The sequence below is a fragment of the Ursus maritimus genome, unplaced genomic scaffold (genome assembly GCF_017311325.1).
Source record: "Ursus maritimus isolate PB19 unplaced genomic scaffold, ASM1731132v1 scaffold_30, whole genome shotgun sequence".
Classification (NCBI taxonomy): domain Eukaryota; kingdom Metazoa; phylum Chordata; class Mammalia; order Carnivora; family Ursidae; genus Ursus; species Ursus maritimus.
In genome coordinates this window covers 700,192-720,933 of record NW_024425564.1, presented here as the reverse complement: position 1 = coordinate 720,933, position 20,742 = coordinate 700,192, and the positions used below count along the sequence as shown (strand labels likewise).

Genomic DNA, 20,742 nt, shown 5'->3' with positions numbered 1-20,742 from the left:
CAGGGCAGTTAAGAGGCTGAGCCAGGAGGCACCTGGGTGGCTTAGTCAGTTGAGCATCTCACTCGTGATTTTGGCTCAGGTTGTGATCTCATGGGATGGCGCCCCTCGTCACCTTGGGCTCTGCACTTAGCGGGGAGTCTGCTTGGGATTGTCTCTCTCCCTCTGCCCATCCCCCAACTTGTGCGGGTGCGCGCGCAGTCTTTCTCTTTCAAATAAATATGTTTTAAAAGAAGAGGCTGAGGCAGGATTTGAACTCAGTCTGATTCCACACTCCTAAACACCATGCTATGATGAGGTATGTAGGTAACTGCATGAGTGCTTTTCTCATGAGTGGAGAAATCTCTTAGATCTTTCGCTGATAACTTTTGTGTGAAGGACAAGATTTTCCTTACATACTGCAGCTTTTTTGTAACCAGCCATAGTGTTCTTCAGAAAGAACACGTTCTTTCTACTAGTAGACTGATGATTCTGAATCACATAAACATTATCTATTCTTTTGCCACCTTGGGTTCATTGGATAAAAATTAGTTGGCCCTGATCTTTGGATCATGTGAAAATCATGATCTTTTCTGAGCATCCCCTGATGTGTTTTAATAGGTGTAATGAGAAAATGTTTAGTAAACCCATCACTTCATCCTTTAAAAAGTTTTTTTAGCAGTTTAAAAAGCGTGTAGTCTGTTCTCTTTGGGAAAGAGATTGACATTTTAAAAATATACCATAGTGTATTATTTGAAAAATAATTACTCGTACTGAACATTCTGCAAATGTTATCTTAAGGGAAAGTGTGTATCAAAAGTTACAACCACCACCACCCTGAGTTGAATTTCCTGAAGCAAATGAAGTGGTCAGGTTGGCAGTAGGGCTTAAATGCAGGAGATTGGTGGTATGTGACCCTGGTATGAGATGGTGAGGCTGAGAACTGAGAGGAAATGAAGTATCAGGGGTGGGAATAGCTCACTGGAGGTAACAGGTGCTCTCCTGGATGAAGGGAGGCAAGGACTAGGGGACCAAGTTGTAGGGTACCAATGGCAGGAGCATGAACACCGCTCCCCTCCCACTTTGCAAAAAGGGACATGCCAGTGGGAAGTGTTTTGTTTGTCTTTTCGCCTGTTCTACATGGTAAAATGAAGACTGTGGGTACAATTATAAAAGCAATTGGGAATCTTTAAGAAAAAGTGGGGTAACCTGACTTTTTTGGGTAATTTATTCCCAAATACTTTTAAAAAATGTATTTATTTATTTGAGAGAGAGTGCACAAGCGGGGGGAGGGGGGAGAAGGGCAGAGGGAGAAGCAGACTCCGCATTGAGCAGGGAGCCCGTTGCGGGGCTGTGTTCCAGGACCCTGAGATCATGACCTGAGCTGGAGGCAGACGCTTAACTGAGTGAGCCACCTAGGCACATACCCTCCTCTCCAGGAATGTTTTTCTAATTTGTTCCAGTGTTGTTGAGTCTTACAGGCATTTGAAACCTTAGGTCTGAGCTGAAAACACATCTTCTAGACTCCAGCCTCTCCAGCAGTTACGTTCATTCCACACCCATGCTATTGGAGTGATTCATGAATGACAGTAGGAACTAATGTTCTGAGGAGAGGTCTTTAACTGGGACCCAGGATCAGCTCTAAATGGGTCACAGGTTTTTGTTTTGTTTTTAGGTTCTAATTTGCCTATTTTATTTTGTCAGCTTTTTAAAATATTCCCACGATTTGCCTGGCCCTGTCTGTACTTTCGATGGTTGAGATGTGCGTGTAGGTTGTATATATATATGTGCACATATATCGTCCAGTGCTCATTTCGTTGGAAGTAGATCAGTGTCACAATATTTCGAAAACCTCTCCCTGTGTTTTCGGTTTTTAAAAAATTGACACATTTTGTGGTTAGACTGTAATGAAATAAATGTGTCTCTGGTGCATATTATTGTAGTACTAATGGCTTTTTAGATATTTGCTGTAATGTTAACATGCTAATTTATGCCCTGTAAATGAATAGGAGACACTATGACTGGGAAAACGGTAGAGTCTGCACAATAAATGCCATATAAGAAACAACCTTCTTCCAAATAACTTCTTTGCTACTTCACACTTCTGAGCAGTAGGCTCCATAGGTGCGAAGAATCTAGGGACTGTATAATTTGTGATAAACCAGATTATAAAATAAACTTAATTACTGGTAAGAGTTTTGTTTGTAAGCTTTGTTAACTTCTTATATTCTCTTGTTGACTGTTTTTTGCAAGAAGCATTTGAAGACATACTCTTGGGAGCCAGTATAATGTTACTTCTCTTCTCAAATAAAGGCTTACAGCTCTGTGGTCTGGATCTAAGCAAATATGACTTGAGAGGCCTTTTGAGTCTAGTCAGAACTAGTTACCTGTGGTGAGTAGTAAGGGAGAGAATTTTATATATGCAGGGATAATTTGTAAGGTTTAAGTATCTGCTATTGACAGGGTATTTAATATTTTTGCTGTATATAGAAACATTCACTTCCTATAAATATATTTTATAACAATTTGAAGTCTATTAAGGTCTGAGAGAACTAATATTTTTAAACTTTGTATGTTCACGATCAAATAAATTAATACTCAACTAATCTGTATTGTGTATTAAGTGGCAGACATAATTTTTTTGCTCGGGGCTAGAGCATACAGTGAATAAGACATGCATTGTTTTTCACCCAACAAATATGTAATAAGTGCCTCTGTGGATATACTCTTAAGGGCTTCCCTGATAGGTGGGAGTTACCAAGGCAAATAGCAAGATGAAGAAAAATAGTCACCTGCCATGAGCAAAGTACTCCAGGTTGGGAAAAAGCATGGGGAGTTTGAAAAACAAAAAGGACCCCAGAATGGCTGAAGTAGGAGGAGGGAAAGGAGAAGCAGTGGCTTAAGATGAGAATGAAGAGGTAGCCAGAAGCCAGTTCTTGGAGAGACTTCGAACTTCTAAACCATATTTATGATTTTGGATCTGATTATAAAGGCGGCATGAGGCCATTCAAGAGTGTAGGGAGGAAAATGACCTTATGAGAATCTGGTGTTTACAGCATCACTCAGATTGCTTTGTGTGAATGCATTAGAGTGGGTCAAGAGCAGGTAGGATATGAAGAAATCAGCTGGATACTGTTGAAGGAATCTGATAGATGATGATGACTTAGATTAGTGTGGTAGGATTCCAGAGGTATTTGGAGTCACATAAATAATGAGATGTTGGTAATATTTTGAGATGCAGAATTAAGGGCAGGAGAACGTGGAGTCTGAGATGATTCCCAGGCTTCCACAGGCTTCTGGCTTCAGCTTCCAGGAGAATGTTGGTGCCATCCCCTGAGATGGTGGAGAAGGGCAGAAGACAAGGTCGACTTTAATTTGTGAGATGTACCTCAAAGTGGATAGGTTCATGGGCATAGATAGGGGACACACAGGATGGGAGTCATTTACCATCAATAGGATGTATGTGGTGGGTGGGGGTGTGTAATGTATATATTTTAAACTTGTCTGAAAATATCAATTAGTATCAAGGCAGTATCAGTCTGTCTATTCTGAGATTAGTGAGGACAGTCTGAGTTTTAAAGAGAAGGAATCATTATGAGAATGTAGGTGAGTATATGGTAAAGTTTTGTTGTTGTTGTTGTTTAAGAAGCTAAAAGAGATTACTAATGAAAGGAAGTTTGAGTGAACCTAGCCACGTGGAGTAGATCACAGTTTTCCCCATAAGATAGAATCCAAAGTGAGTGTATTTTAAGGTTTTAATAGTAATCAGTCCTTAGTTCTTGCTAATTTTATGTTCAGACCAGTTTGTTTTTGCTGAGGCTTTTAACCCAGGTTAACATCCAACTAGTAAAATTTTTATTAAGATTTTAATCAGAAAGCTAAAACTGGTTTATAAATTGGCTGAATACTGCTAATGGCTTTGTAGCTTTTAAAAATAAGGTATCTAAGGTTTATGATTGGGGTGGGTTTAGGAACGTGCAGCTTTGAAAACCCAGAAATGTACTTGTGAATGGAGGCTCTAGCCTATTTAGGACATAAATTCGGGCAGGGATGGTGAGGAGGGAAAAGAAGCCCTGTTCTTCTAAAGGAGGCCTTTAGACAATGCCTTACATGAGCTAAACTTACAATCGAATTGAGTTTTTATTTTCAACATTTCCATTTTATTTTAATTGGCTACTTGAAACACAGCATTTAATGGTGTGAAGTGCTAAAATGAAGCTTCCAGTGGGACATGGCATTGTAATCTGTGATGTAGAGTCAGGTGGAATTGGAGACTGGGATGGGAATGTGGGAACTGGAAAAGTAACCCCTGCAGGCTGCAAGCTGTTGCATTTTGATAAGCTGGACGGTGCTTGCTTCAGTGATGCATGCTGTGGGAATAGTGTGGACATTAGAGTCCCGTAAGCCTAGGTCTCAAAACCCTAGCTCCAGCACTTGTGTGTGTGTGTGTGGGGGGGGGGTTGCCCACCCTTACCATGATCCACTGCCCTCTGCTGAAGTGTGGGGATGACATCTGCTGCCCGTTTTATTTTGAGTATTAAATGAGAAAAATGAGAAAATGAACATAGGCCTCTGGCAGAGTGCCTTGCTCATAGTAGGCACTTAAATCTTTCACCTCCAATTTTATTTTCTTTATACCCAGCTTTAGTGTCTATAATAATGATGTAGGAGCCTTATTAGTGGCCATATAAACTTAGCGAGTTAGAACAAATGCAGTCGAATTCCTCATTTCTACTAATTAATTATGAAAATAGAAATTCACAGGTATTGAGCACTTCATCTTTCAGAAATGCTAATCCAGGTGATGCTAAGAGTGCCCTTGAAGGCACACAGAATAGTTTGCGAAAGGTTTAAAATGACAATGCATAAATAATTTTAAACATAAGCCAGTGATGGGCTTTCTACAGGAAAACATTTGGCCACTTACTCATTCAGTTAACATTTATTGAGTAGCATTTTTATCCTGGACCCTATGTTGTGGGAGACTGACAAGTGCACAAGTTGATCCTTAACATGCCATAGTAGGTCTTGTGCTGTGGGAAATCACAGGGTATTGTGCCAAGAGAATTAGACAGTATGTACCAAATATTTTTAAAATGTGCCTCTGGGATGCCTGGGTGGCTCATTCAATGGAGCGTCTTCCTTGGGCTCAGGTCATGATCCCAGGGTCTTGGGATTGAGTCTCACATCGGGCTCCTTGCTCGGCGGGGAGCCTGCTTCTCCCCCCTTGCATGCCTCTCTTCCTGCTTGTGCTCTCCCCCCCCCACCCTTTCTCTCTGACAAATAAATATTTAAAAAAATAAAAATGTGCATGCTCTCTTACCCAGTTCTACTTCTATCAATATAACCAGAGGAATCTCAATGGAATCTTGCTTATAATAGTGAAAAATTGGTAACTGCACAGGTATAACCCTAGTGAATTGATTTAATTGCTGTCATATAAGTGGACATGCGGCGTACCTTTGAATGATCACACATGTCTGTATGGGACAAAAAATGTTCGTGATATATTGTTAAGAGCAAAAAGTAGATTATGAAGAGGGTTTAAAAAAGGGATTTATTTTCAAAGAAAGTAAGTTTAGTGAAATCCTTTCCAAATCAGTTTTGTGTATTCTCTGCCTTGAAGAAATTCAAACAGACCTAGTTATTGTCACGTTGTAGAAGTGGGGTGGGAGTTAAATGAGCTAAGCATCTTGCCAAATCTGTGGGGTACATCCGAGAGATAGCAGTTGGGGCATATACAAACCAAAGTGAGTTTTGAGTAATGACTAGATGAGGTGTAGTACCAGTGAGACTGCCCAGGTGAATGCGTTTGTCAGCAGAGCGGGGCGGGGTGGTTTTTCAATACTCTCAGTCTTTCGAGGTACACTTTATAGTAAGGTTGACTTGTGAGAAAAAGCATTGTGGAAACAATGGAGCAAAATATGTCCAGTGAGTTGAGTATGTGGACAGCTAGCCATAGGGGCTTCACTGTCCGTTTTGGCTCAGATGGTTACCATTAGGTCCTTTTCTCTGTCTTGTGGAAACATCCCATTTTCAGATACTTCAGGTTCCAAGAGTACCTTTGTTGAGAAATTATTTTTCCCCTTAGTTGATAATGAGTTAAGCTGCCAGGATGGCTTCCGTTCACTTTTTTTTTTTTTTTAAAGATTTTATTTATTCATTTGACAGAGAAAGACAGCCAGCGAGAAAGGAAACACACGCAGGGGGAGTGTGAGAGGAAGAAGCAGGCTCCCAGCGGAGGAGCCTGATGTGGGACTCAATCCCAGAACTCTGGGATCACGCCCTGAGCCGAAGGCAGATGCTTAACGACTGAGCCACCCAGGCGCCCCGCTTCCGTTCACTTTTGCACAGCAGTCCCATTAATGAAATTCAAAGGTTTTTACTCAGGTTTTACAAATAACTCTTTTGGAAAGCTTATTTATATTTACCAAGTGTGCAACTTTGGGTATACAATTAACTCTACCAATTTACAGTAATAGATAATTATTCCTATTTTTTTCTCAGAGGTCGGTAAGCTTGGAGATTCTAGTTTTCCATATACGAGAACTGTACAAGTGCAGCAAGCCTTTACTGTGGCTGCTTCACCTTTCCCTTACTGCTTTCCAGAGGAGAGTGATGAGACGCAGTCTCTCTGCCTCTTCTCTTGTTCACTTTTATACATGTGATGTAGATCTGCTTCCCTTCGACCTTGGAGTAGACCTCTGGGACTTTTTTTCTTTCTTTCTTTGTGTGTGTGTGTGTGTGTGTGTGTGTGTGTTTCCCCAATTGTCAGCAGTTGGATACCAAATGATTCAGAAAGTGAGTAGTACTCCAAGAGAGTAGGAACTATGATGCAAATGTCAGGGCTAAAAGGAAGAGATAACATGGCCCTTTCTATAAACTAGGAAAACACCTTTTATTTTTAATGGCTATCATTTGTTGAGTACCCATGTGGCAGATACTTTATGTATATTGTCTTATTTAATTCCTATTATTGTGAGAGGTAGAATAATTTCTTCCTTTTGTTTTACCGACAAGGACCCCAAAGATTAAACAGTTTGCTTTTAGCCATATGCCCAGTAAATAGCAAAGTTAGGATTTGAATCCAGGTCCAACTTTAAAGCTCTTTGTAGTGTGTCTTACTAATGTTGGCCTAAGAGTTAAAAAAACTCTTAGGATTAACTCCGTGAATTTCTGGTGACTTGCATTAACTTTCTTGGCTCTTATTTTCTTTATCTGTAAGATGAGAGGTTTGAGCTGGATCTTTAAAGTTAATTCTGACTATAAGTTCTGTGATTCCTGGGCTCTTTATTGAATTCTAACAGAGAACATACAGAGCTTCTAGTTTTTGTGTGTGCAGCCAGTTTGGTTTGTAACAGATGCTATTAGTCTGATGATTTTTTCTCACTTGATCATCCTGTAGAGGTGCAGAAAAGTCACCATGGGAGAATGGGTTAGCGGAAGGTACATTGTTTCAACTGAAGAATCACAAAAGAAGACTTAAAAATACTTGAGCATGAAGGAGCATGGCAAGCATGGGCTGGAGATTGTGTGGATGGGACCCGGTTATTGTCTGTAGACCTCAGTGTCATTTACCCTTAAGTGTTACTGTGCCTGAGCGAGTGAGTTTGTGTGTCTGTCTCCAGGCATTGGGGATTGTGCTAGGTGGTATAATGATGACTCAGTTGCAGTTCTTTTAGTGCCTTGTAACATTTCCAATTAAATAGTGGAGATGGTTATAAGAGGGATACAATGATTATTGACATAAGAGAGCTAATGAGATGCTATAACATAAAAAAGCATCATTATTACATTATTATACTATTTTTATTCCATTTATATAGTACCTTTTTCTCTAAAGGTGCTGTACAAATAACATCGAGATAATAAGCCATTTTAAAATGTCAAAACACCAAAGGATGAGAAAGCTAGGAGAAATAAATACACAGAAAATAAGCAATGGTGGAGGCTTTAGATCACTGATCATCACCAAAGATACTGATTTGTTGGCTAAATCCATTGCACTCACCATTAGTTCTGTAAATCAGTGGGAGCTTGACATGGAGGCCTTTTCCTTGAGCCAGACTAGTGCTCACCATTTTACACCTGTGGTTGTGATTGAAGACCTTAGGTTTTGGTGTCAGACGGACTTGCATTTAAATCATGATCTTGCTACTTACTAGCTATTAACTTGGAACAAATTACCTAAATTTTGTCAGTTTCTTCATCAGCAAAAGGGGTATATGACTATATAATTATACTTCCCTTGTTAGGGTTGTCTGTGGATTGAAGTGAATGAGTTATACGCATAAAACATTTAGTTCAGTGCCTGTACGTGGTAAGTGCAACATAAATAATAGCTCAGTATATGCTAAAACAGTGATTCTGGGGGTGCCCGGGTGGCTCAGTCAGTTAAGCATCTTCCTTCGGCTCAGGTCATGATCTCAGGGTCCTGGGACAGAACCCTACCTTAGGCTCCCTACTCAGCAGGGAGTCTGATTCTCCCTTTCCCTCTGCCCCTCCCTCTGCTTGTGGTCGGTGGGTCTCTCTCAAATAAATAAATAAATATATAAATAAATAAAACCTTAAAAAAACCACACAGGGATTCTGATGAGGTGATAGAGTATACTAACAGCTTCTCTGTGGTTTAAAAGATAAGGCAATGTGAAGGTGTCAGGATCTTCTTCTCTGAATTGCCATAGTATAATCTGTACTTTATAGACTAGCATTAGCCATTTAAATGAAACATACAAAGACTATACCTGATAATTTTAAGTTATATACCCACTGCCACCTTTAAGAAATGAAAAATTACAGATAGAATTGAAGATCTCTGTTCCTCCTTGCCTTTTCCCCTCAACATAACCATTGTCCTGAATTTGGTGTATCATTTCCACACGTCATTATATTGTAATTAAAGTATTATACTGTATATGTCCTTCCATAGCTCTTCTCTCTTTTTTTAAAAAGATTTTATTTATTTGTTTGACCGAGAGACAGAGCACAAGCAGGAGGAGGAGCAGGCAAAGGGAGAGGGAGAAGCAGGCTCTCCACTGAGCAAGGAGCCTGAAACGGGGCTTGATCCCAGGACCCTGGGATCATGACCTGAGCCGAAGGCAGTCACTTAACCAATTGAGCCACCCAGACGCCCCCTTCCATAGCTTTTCTCAATCAACATTGCATTTAAAATGTTTTTGTTGTGTATGTAGCATTATTCATTAATTTTAAGTGCCATAGAGCATTCCCTTATATAAATGAATGAATTTTAATTTATTTTAATCTGTCCTGTCAATGGACATTACCTATAATTTTTGATATTTATGTGTACCTCTCACTTCACATCTCCCTTCTTCAACCTAAGAGGCAACCACTAACCTGAATTGTGTTAATTATTTTTTAATGGTTTAAACATACATATTCCGATGATGGGTATTAAGGAGGGCACGTATTGCATGGTGCACTGGGTGTTATACACAATTAATGAATTATGGAACATTACATCAAAACTAAGGATATACTGTATGGTGACTAACATAACATAATAAAAAATTATTATAAAATAATAAAAATAAAGTTTTCCCTTCAGCAAAAACAAAAACATACATATTCCTAAGTAATATATTGAGTTTTGCCCTTTTTTATGGTTTATATAAGTACAATCTTACTACATTTTTTTAGTGACTTTTTTCAGTGTTAATGATTTTTGAGATTCATTCATGTTGATGTGTGTAGCAAAAGTTGTTTTCACAGTATACATTATTCCATTTTATGACTGTATTACAGTTTATGGACCTTCAGGTTGTTTCTGACTTTTTACTATTACAAACGATATATAAAGATGTTACTTGCATCTTTATCTTTACTGGATATTGATAATTTCATTGGTTATTTCATTATCATTTATTTATTTATTTTCTAATTTCTGATTTGACGTGTAAGTTTACTTAAATTTTTAGATTTATTTTTTTAATATTTTTAAAATTTCCAAATATATAGAATTTTTTGTTATCAATATTTATTTGCTCTGTGGTTAGCTAATAGTGTTTTTATCTTACTAATTCTTTGGCATTTGTTAAGACTTTTGCTTTACAGGTTAATGTGTGGTCAAGATTTAGCCAGGTTTTAGTCACTTTTTATAAATATTCCTCATACGTTTGAAAATAATTTATTAATTTATCGTTGGGTACATGAGTGTAAACTTACTAATCATCTTTAATTTTACTGATTGTTTTGGCTGAGACAGGTATATTAAGATCTTCCCATTATGATAGTGAATTTCTCAGTTTCCCATAAATATAATCATTTTTGCTTTATATATTTTGAGGCTTTGTTATTAGGTATATGCAAGTTTAAAATTGTTTTGTCTTCCTGGTAAATTCTTTGTTTTTAGTTGTGTGTGTTTCATTTTTTGTTCTTTCTTTCTTTTTTTTAACTATTGTATAATGATCCTGGTTCCCCCCCTCCCCCCAGTAGTGTCTTTTGCTTTAGTTTCCATTTCCTGACAGTACTGTAGCTATTACTGGCCTTTTTTTTTTTTTTTAAAGATTTATTTATTTATTAGAGAGAGAGGGAGGGAGGGAGAGAGATATGGGGGGCAGGGGCAGAGAGAGAGAGAAAAATTCTCAAGCAGCCTCCCTGCTGAGCATGGAGCCTAAAGTGGGGCTCAGTCCCACAATCCTGAGATCATAACCTGAGCTGAAATCAAGAGTCAGACACTTAACTCACCCACCCAGATTACCACCGTTACTGGCTTTTTAATCATGTAACTTCGCTGGAATTTTTTTTTTTTAAGATACTTTAAAATTTTCTTTATACTCATGTTCATGTTTTTAGTATGTCTCTTGTAAACTTCATAAAACAGGGCCTCATTTGTTCAATTTGAACGTTCTCTTTTAATTGCTAAGTTTAGACAGTTTACAATTATTACCATTACTAACATATCTGTACTTATTTCTACAATCTTATTATGTGTTTTCTGTTTACCCTGTTTTTTTCTGTGCTTTTTTTCCCCCCTTCTTACCTGTCCTCTGTTGGTTTGAATAACATTTCTTTATTCCTTTTTTCCTTCTGCTGAGTACCCTTAACATTTTAATTGTATCTGGCTTTGTAAAATCTTACATTAAATTGGTATGTCTAAACATAGTGATTCCAAGGGACACATGCACCCCAATGTTTATAGTAGCAATGTTCACAGTATCCAAAATATGGAAAGGGTCCAGATGTCCATCGACAGATGAATGGATAAAGAAGATGTGGTGTATATATACAATGGAGTATTACTCAGCCTTCGAAAAGAATGAAGCCTTGCTATTTGCAACGACATGGATGGAACTGGAGGGTATTATGCTATGCGGAATAAGTCAGAGAAAGGCAAATATCATATGATTTCACTCGTGTAATTTAAGAAACAAAACAGATGAACATGGGGGACAGAAGGAAAAATAAGGCGAAAACAGAGAGGGAGACAAACCATAGGAGACTCTTAACTCTGGGAAAAAACTGAGGGTTGCTGGAGGGGGGTTGGGTAGGGGGGTGGGGTAACTTGGTGATGGATGGACATTAAGGATGGCACTTGATGTATTGAGCACTGGGTGTTATATGCAACTGATGAATCACTAAATTCTACCTCGAAACTAATCATATGCTACATTTTAATTAAGTTGAATTTAAAGAAAAAAATTGGTATGTCTACCATATTTTTGAACAATACAAGGAGTTACCCTCCACCAGTGGAAAGTATATATGGTATATGTTTTTGACCAGTATTTTACCCCCCCCTTTTTAAAATCACTCAGAGTAGTCCTTATTATTGCTCCTATGACATTTAATTTTTATTTTTGTACTTTTGTTTCCTAATTCCCAAGGAAATTATGAACTCATTAATTAAACTGGTTATATCACTCTTTCTCTTCAGATTTTCAAAAGAAACAACCAGACGATGATTCCGCTCCAAGTACAAGTAACAGCCAATCAGATTTGTTTTCCGAAGAGACCACCAGTGACAACAACAATACCTCGATAACCACGCCAACTCTTAGTCCCAGCCAGCAGCCGCTTCCGACAGAATTGAATGTAACTTCACCAAGTAAAGAGGAGTGTAAGTGCCAGATCTTTGACGTGGTGGAGAAGGCAGCCCAAGAATCGTGTCATGAGCTTCTTAGTAATGCCTTGTCTCAGAAAGAAGATGGCGGTTCTTCTAAATCGAGATTAAGTGTTGATGTGTAGGCCCAAGTCAGCAAGTTAGGGAATAAAGTTTGCTGTTCCATAGTGCTTAAGGTCCTTTTAAAAGATAGCTTTTTTTTGTTAACTGTCAAGGTATGACACTAGGGCAGTGGTTCTCAGTCCTGACTGCAAAACAGAATCCACTAGAGATTTAAAAAAAATAACAAGAAACAATTACAATCTTTAGCACCATTCTCTGAGTCTAATTTTATTGACCTGGAGGGAGGCCCAGGGATTTGTTCTTTTTAACTGCAGAGGATCCTAATCTGCGCTAATTGATGAGAACCACCGGTCTAGAGAATTTACTCCTAATTTAGGACCTTGGATTGAGACCTTACTTCTGTCGCTCACTGGGTCTTGTATGTTCCTAGGCAATTAACTGAGATAATAACACTATATACTTCATAGAACATAGGGTATTTAAAGAGAGGAGGAAATGGTTTCGCTTATTCTTTTGTAAGTCCTCACTGATAGAATGTTACTGTTACATATGTGATATGCAAGTCCATTGTCTGCTTAACTTTTTTACTGCTGTAGCCAACTTCTTTAGGGCACAACTATAACTAACAGTGTCTGTTGAAAATTTTAGGCACATTTTGACACAGCAGTTTTGCCTTTTAAAAGCTTTAAATTAACAGGCTGAAATTTGGTGTTTCAGATTTAATGAACATCTAGAAATCCTTGGAATATGGTAGGTTAAAATACTCTGCCTACTAATGGAAAGATGAGCAGAGAACAAATTATTTGTCATAAACCAGTGTACTAGGTGACATTGAGAATATAAAAGTAAAGAAGGCCAAAGTCCGTGTCCTCAAAGAATTTTTACTCTTTATCAGGGGAAATTAAATATATTTGTTATAATATGTCATTGGTTCTCAACCAGGAGTGATTTTTGTCCCCCCATGCTACTAAATATCCTACACTACATAGGATAGCCCTCCACAACAAGGAATTATCCAGCCTAACATGTCAGTAATGCCAAGGTTGAGAAACCCTGTTACATGGTTCTATCAGCTCATTTTAATGATTCTTTTTACCTATTAAAGACAGTGATTGTTGAAGAAGGGTTTTGGTTTACTGGAGAAAATTGTGCTGAAGACAGATACAGGTGGTGAAAAGACATTCTAGACAGAGTAGAATGAGCTTTGGAGAAAAGCTACGTGGAGTTCTGCACTGGCGAATGACTGCTTTATGGCTTTTTATAGAGGACGGCTGGAAAGGTACATGACGATCAGGTCAGAGAGGTTTAAATGCTCAGCTAAGATATTCAGATGTTAGGTAATAATCATGCTTTTGAGCAAAGAAAGTATTATTACAGTGCTTTTGGAGAAGTAACCTGGCAGTAATGAAAATGCGAAGGATTATACTAGAATAACACTGCAGTGGAAGAATCTTTAAAATATTGTAACCTGTCGAATAGAGGCCCAGGGGAAGGTGCAGAAATCATTTAAGAGGAGGGAAGAAGAAAAGATTAAAATGGTAGTGATGATGTTGGGGTAACAGGTTTTGTTTTGTTTTAAAAAGTCTATTTGGGGTCATGTACTTATTGAGAAACAGATAAAAAGTATGGCCCCTTGTCTCAGAAAAATACACACCATCCATTTATACCCAGTTTTGAATTTAAAATGTTTTTAAATTCAATATGGCCTTTAGGTGAAGAACTCCTTGTCGAAGGGAAAGTTTGGAGCTGGTCAGGATCTCATCTGATTGGATTCTTACATACCAGGGTCAGGCCACAGCAAACCAACCTGAGTAGCCAAGTGTGTGAGAGACTGAGATAACAATAGCTATCATTTATTGAGCACTTTGTGTGTAAGACTTATTCTGTATGTTTTGCACATTTTCTCTTAGATGCCTCATGATGACCCAGCGCAGTAGATACTATCATTTTAGAGCTAAGGAAATAGGCACAAAGAGATCAAGTAATTTGCCTGTGGTCATAAACAACTAGGTACCAGACCAGGACTCAAATTCAGGCATTTGGCTTCAGAAACCATGCTTTTTAATCAGTTAATTCACAATGGGAAACATAATTGCCGCAGAGAATAGAAATTTTCATGTTGCCAAGATCAGCACTTCCTCTCTCTGTAATTAAGGTATGTGGAAATTCAAATCGTAACCAAAAGTTAACTTTATTAATTCAGCATGAAAAGTCCTGTATCAGGGATTGGAAATAAAAACTTATATACATAAGACTAAAATATTTTCTCTGGAGGCAGACCTTGCTGGGAAGCCAAACCATACGAGGATTTATATAGCAAATGGCAAAGGGTAGACCCACCAAGTGGAATTAAAATGAAGTGAATTTTTAATTGAGTCAGGCTGATTGTGAGGTGTGCTCTAAGTACCTATAAGGAAGGTCTTGCGTTCAGTGCAAGATTCCATCTTCATACCCTTTTCTTCCTCCTCCGCCTGGACTTAGACCTGGTTTGAGGCGTGGAGCCCCTAGGATACAATACTTCCTGTGTTTATGTAACTTGCCAGTCTAGGCCATTGTACACTGCTGTGTTTTTTCTTTTGATAAATAAATACCTTCAGTCTACTAGCTTCAGATCCATTCTCTCTCTGATGACATCACTGCTTTAAACCATTGTGTGTTTTATCTTAAGTTAAACTCCCTGAAACTGATCTTATTTCCTAATCCTTATAAGGCTCATTATTGTAATCCTCAGGTTTTCACAGATCCTAGGAAATGAGGAGATTTGCTAATCTGAGATATGATGATGACTTTCATGTTCAAATGGGCCAGTTGAGTTGGCGCTCAGGAGAGGGAAGTCAGAGTTAGCTTATGCACTTGAGAGATGATAGTTGAAACCTTACTGGTTAAATGAGATTAGCAAGGATGAGAGCAAGAAAAAGCAGTGAGAATAGAACCTTGAGAGTGAGATCAAAACAGAGCAGGCAACTGTGAAGAAGTTGGAGAAGAGGAGAATGATAGTGGGCAAGGTCACAGAGGCCAAGGAACAAATTTTACCTTATGTGCTCTTTTCATAGTAATAATGAAAATGTAAATTCATATTTATGAAGTATTTGCTATTTTCTAAACACTTTCCTAAGCTCTTTACACTAACTGTTTAATTTCACAGGGTCTTTTGAGGTAGGTGTTTTTATTATCCTTGTTTTTACAGACGAAGAGGATAAAGCGTAGAGAGGTTCATGACTTCAGTCCAGAGTTCCAGAGCTTCTGCTTCTCAGTATAGTTCATGTTCAGCCCACTAATTTGGCTCCAAAGCCTATGCTTGCAACCACTGTGGTATATTACCTCATCGTTAAAATGCTAGAGACTGTAAACTGACAAGAGACATTTGGGTTTGATGATCATGAGATTGATTACCTAAATATGAGCTATTTAATAATCTATTGCAGATTGTATGTTCATTTAGCAGTCTTTGCTGAGAGCCTACTATATGTTAGGCACTAGGTTAAGCGCTGGGTACAGAAATGAGTAAGATCAGGTCTTTACCCGAAAGGAGGTCACCTTTTCAAATATATATGCCTCTCCCTGAAATTCTGGCTTGTTCTCTGACACAGGTATGGAAGAATTTTGGGGTATAAGGGAGGAGGCAGCAGGAGCAGTGGTCAGTAAGCATGTCATTTGCAAAACCTTTCACACCGAGGTTGAAAACTATGTGTGCTTGATTTATGGGTGGGATGAGAAAAGTGGGGAAGCTTGTTAAAGCGTTAAGGCAGATACATTTTAAGTCAACAAGAGATAATTACAGTGAATGCCAAGTAGCGATGAAGACCCAGGTGAGAGTAGACAGCATGATACATAGGCACCTGGCGGATTTCTTGAGCTGTGATGTACCTCGTAGGAGCAGGGTAGAGGAAGAGGAGGCAGGGGATTATTTACACTGATCTTTAACATCCTCAGGACCAGAATTTCATCTGTTGGTCCTTCATAGCTTCCCTTATATAGAGGTGTGGAGATGTATGGTGTGGAAGTTTCTGGGGAATGGGTTTGGGATTGCAAATCCAAGTACCACAAAATTTGTTAACTATACAATAATTAATGGATCTGTTGTTATTGTGTAGAACTGGAGTTCTGTGTATTCTTTAGGACTTGTGAGAAGGTTTTGCTTTTTCTGTAGTAATCAAGAGAATGCATATTGTTTATATCTGCTTTTTACTTCTCACTGTCAAATGAATATACGAAAAGAAAGGTGGTGACAGTCTGGGTACATTAATGCTGTTTTGAAAAGACTGCAGGTAGAGTTAAGAACTGCTGACAAGAGTATGTAAAGCAAAGAAACAGGACAGATTTTTATCCAAAAACACCTGACTGAAGGTCAAATAAAACAGATATCCAAAAGCTCCAAATACTATTTTTTGTGTCTGGACACAGACACCTCTTCCTCTCCCATTGTGTGTGTCTACAGAAGAGTCTGTGGAAGTTCAGTCATTAGACACTTTAAAAAAAAGAGAAAAAGGCAGTGTAAACAAAACTCAAATAGTGACCAAAGGACTTGTCACAGCATTTAAATGCTATAATAATGATAACCGCTAGCCCTAGAGTACTCATCAAGTACCAGGCACTATTTGAAATACTTTATCTGTATTAACCTACTTTATTGTCATGATTACCTTTGTATGGTTGGGACTGTTACCATATCTGTTTCACAGATGTGGAGATGGAGGCACAGATGATTCAGTATCTCGCTCAAGATCACAGAGCAGCCTGGCTTTCTGGCGTCACACCATAGCTTCCTGTCTCTGTAGTAATTTATAGTGTAAAGGATGTTGCATGCAGATGTAAACTATGGAGGAAGGAGAACAAAATAACAACAACAAAAACTAACATTTTTTTCTGCTTTTGCTGCTATTCATTGTTCTCCCAATTTCCAGCGTTCTCATAGAAGAGATAAACTGTGATTTGTATTTGTTTCTTGACCCAACATTTATTTATTTATTTATTTATTTATTTATTTATTTATTTATATATTTATTTGACAGAGACAGCCAGCGAGAGAGGGAACACAAGCAGGGCGAGTGGGAGAGGAAGAAGCAGGCTCCCAGCGGAGGAGCCCGATGTGGGGCTCGATCCCAGAATGCTGGGATCACGCCCTGAGCCGAAGGCAGACGCTTAACGACTGCGCCACCCAGGCGCCCCTTGACCCAACTTTTAAAGAGAGAAAGGATAATGTCAGATTGTAGCTAGAACACTGGAACCAGTTGTTTTATTTTTAAATGAGGAGCATGCTGACTGTCACCTTAAGTCAGAGTCTTATCAGATTGGACTTAAATGATGAAAAAATGCCCTTTCTCTCTCCTGTATGTCAGCTCTCTTGTTACCTTGGGCATCTGTACCTCTGACATGTTTGGGAGACTTCTGATGTATATGCCTACCTATGTTTTGTGTTGTGTTTTTTTCCCTAGTCCCACTACATATTGGATAGAAGTTGAGGTGTTGCAGGGGAGTTGTCTGGTCTGTTTCTTTCTAGGCAGGAGAGGAAGAGAACTAATACCCAGACAAAGTTGATATCCATATCGGCTACTGGGGAAGAGTAATGGCAAAAAATGGGCTTGTTTTCAAGTATTCTTGCATTCTAATCTAGCAATTAGAGAGGGCTCACCTCATACAGAAAACTTTCCTAAGCTCTGTAGAGGCGCATAGTAAGAAATAAACAGCAGCCAACGCATACATAAAACTATAGTTTACAAGAGGAATTGGCAAAATACAGCCCGTGGGCCACAACCAGACCATTGCTTGTTTTTGTATGTGTATGAGTTAAAAAGTGATTTTAGGTAATAGAAAAAAGCCAGACAATATTTTGTGACATTTAAAAATTATATGAAATTTAAGTTTCCATGTTCATAAAGTTTTATTGGAACACAACCATGCTCATTCACTTATGTATTGTGTCTCTGCTGCTTCTGCACGACAACAGAATTGCATAGTTGCTGCAGAGACCCAGTGGTTCTTTACAGAAAAAGTTTGCTAACCACTGTTTAACAAAGCACTTTAACAAACATTTTCCTGGGATCATCCTGACAGTGTGCAATGTAGGCATGGCAGATATTCCCCTCCCTGTTCTACAGATAAGAAGGTTTGCATGGTAATTTGCTTTGAGTCGCATGACAGGACTAGCACTCAGCTCTGGGCTTTTCTCATCTATGATACTCCAGATTTTCCATATTCTTCTCTACTGCATCTACCCACGAGATGCTTTTGTTATAGCCAAAAGAAAACATAGAAAAAGTGGAACCATACTAACCGGAATGTTAGTGAAGATTGTAAATGATGAAAGCTTCATTTCCAAGCGCTGGCTGGATTTTCTTTTAATTATGACAGTGATTCCCAAAATAGAAATTTGAGAACATTCTTTATCTGTGGTTAAATTAATTTGATTGAGTAAGGAGATTTCCATTGTTTCCTTGGAAACTGGTTCCTGGTGATACCTCGGCTCCCCCAGGCATTTAGAAAGTGAAATAAAATAGTACCGTATTTTAACAGTTGTCCTTGCTAGACTGCCCTTGGGTCTTGAACATGTGTTGGGTGGGCTTCACTGGCTACTAGTCTTCAGTCCTGACAAGCCCTTATCTGTCCTCTGGAAAATTAATATCACAGCCACCAAGTAGCTAGACTGTTTGTTTTTACCAATTAAATTTCTAATAATCTTTCAGTGAAACCAATTTTCCCTTTTTTTGGACTACGCCTACTTCAGAAGACCAGATAGATAGATATTGGGCAAAACATGCTGGCTTATTTTAGTAGAACATTTAGAAAATATTACCTATTAAAAAAATACTTTATGACTTCCTGCTGGGTTGGTTTTAAGTGAAATATGGTGGGGAGATTTATTTACAGTTCTCTCTGTATGTGCCTTTCTCTTCCCTTTTCTCTAATGAAGCTGGAAGCATCAGGCCATTTATCAGAGATAATTATACAACAGATGGAGCTTTTCTGATACATAATAGTCTCAAAGTGGAAGATTCTTTCCCATAATGAAGAATGCCCAAACTTTAAATGTCTGTTTTGATTTTAATTTAAAGGTTTTTTTTCCAGTGTATTTATTTATCCTGAAACTGATTTTATAAAGCATGCTGCTTTTATTATAGCTGTGTACTAAAAAGATTGATCCTTTGCAGTACAGTATGATAATGTACAGTTATATGGTGTTTTGATTTGAATGGCTATAATTTACCAGGAATCAATGTATGGGATCATTAAATCCCTTTCAAAAAGCAGAAGGACCTGAGCAGTTCAGCAGTGTTTTCTTAACGAAATTATTTCTGTTCCATAATGTTAGCTGGATTGAAACTTGTTGAGGCACTTATAGTATCATCTGACCTTAAGCTTGTAGTCAAAATAAAGACCAAATTAAAGCAGAACCATGATTTTTAAATTACTCATTTGCTGGCTTTTTTCCCTTAAGAGTTTTAATCCTATTTTTTTTAAGTATACAAGTGAAATAGAGACATACAAGTTTATGTAGAATAGAAGGTGAAAATACTCTTTTCACACCTCTGTCCCCAAACCCCCGCTAAATTCCCATTCTTTCCAGAGATAACCACTGTTCATTCATTTGCGTTATATATTCTTTTTTAATGCAGTTATATGTATGTTTGCATACGTAAAGATTTTCTTCATTTTTTATACCAATGAGAGCACACTGTTATTTGTAGTTTGCTCTTTTAATTAACAGTGTGTGTGTGTGTGTGTGTGTATACACATACATATTCACATGTAAAGATTTATTTATTTTAGAGAGAGCGAGTGCACACACATGTGAGCGCACAAGTGGGAGTGGCGGAGGGAGAGAGAATCTCAAGGAGACTCTGTGCTCAGCGCGGAGCTCAATGCCTGGCTTGATTTCACAACCCTGAGATCTCAACCTGAGCCGAAATCGAGGGTCAGATGCTTAACTGACTGGGCCACCCAGGTTCCCCAGTGGTATATTTTAGAGATCTTTCCAGATTAGCGCATAAAGGTCTGTGTAATTCTTTTTAAACTGCTTCATAGTATTTCATATTTTTATTATTTTCTCTTTTGTTTTGAAGCTTTTTCTAATATTCCACTACTGTAAACCATGGGAAGTAGACATTTTTGTATATGACTAATAGTGCATGTGTAATTTTTTAATCATAAATACATGGAGGAGAAAACAAGAAGTCAGAGAATATGTATATTTTAACTGTTGATATACATGGCCAAATTCATTTCCACATGACATTACTATTTTATACTCATAAGAACAGGGTGTGAGCGTGTTTTCCGTGCTTTTGCCAGTGTTAGGTGTTCTGGGGGGAGGGGAGGCAGTAGGTAAAAGAATAGCTCATTTTAACTTGCATTCCCCCGACATCGCGTGGTAGTGAGATTGAGCACTGCTGCATGTTTATTAACTGTTTATGTCTCCAGTGATTTGCCTATCTGTATTCTTATTTATTTTTTAATTAATTGTCTTTTTCTTACTTATTTGTAGGAACTCATTAAGTCTTTGTTACGTATCTTGAAAATGTTTTCTTCTGGTGTGTCAGTTGGCTTTTAATTTTGATTTGGGTGCCTTGTATTTACATATTAGAAAATTTACAGATTTTTTAAAAGTCAAGTCTTTTGGTCTT

The 20,742-nt window shown here is 38.2% G+C and overlaps 1 protein-coding gene across 1 annotated transcript in view; it reads left to right on the top strand.

The window, feature by feature from the left end:
- ZFAND3 (zinc finger AN1-type containing 3) overlaps positions 1-20,742 on the top strand; it is a 325,188-nt gene that overhangs the window by 234,080 nt on the left and 70,366 nt on the right. Inside the window, exon 3 of the mRNA XM_040644651.1 lies at positions 11,873-12,055. Coding sequence (XP_040500585.1) covers positions 11,873-12,055 — 183 coding nt within the window. The remainder of the gene's footprint in view (positions 1-11,872; positions 12,056-20,742) is intronic.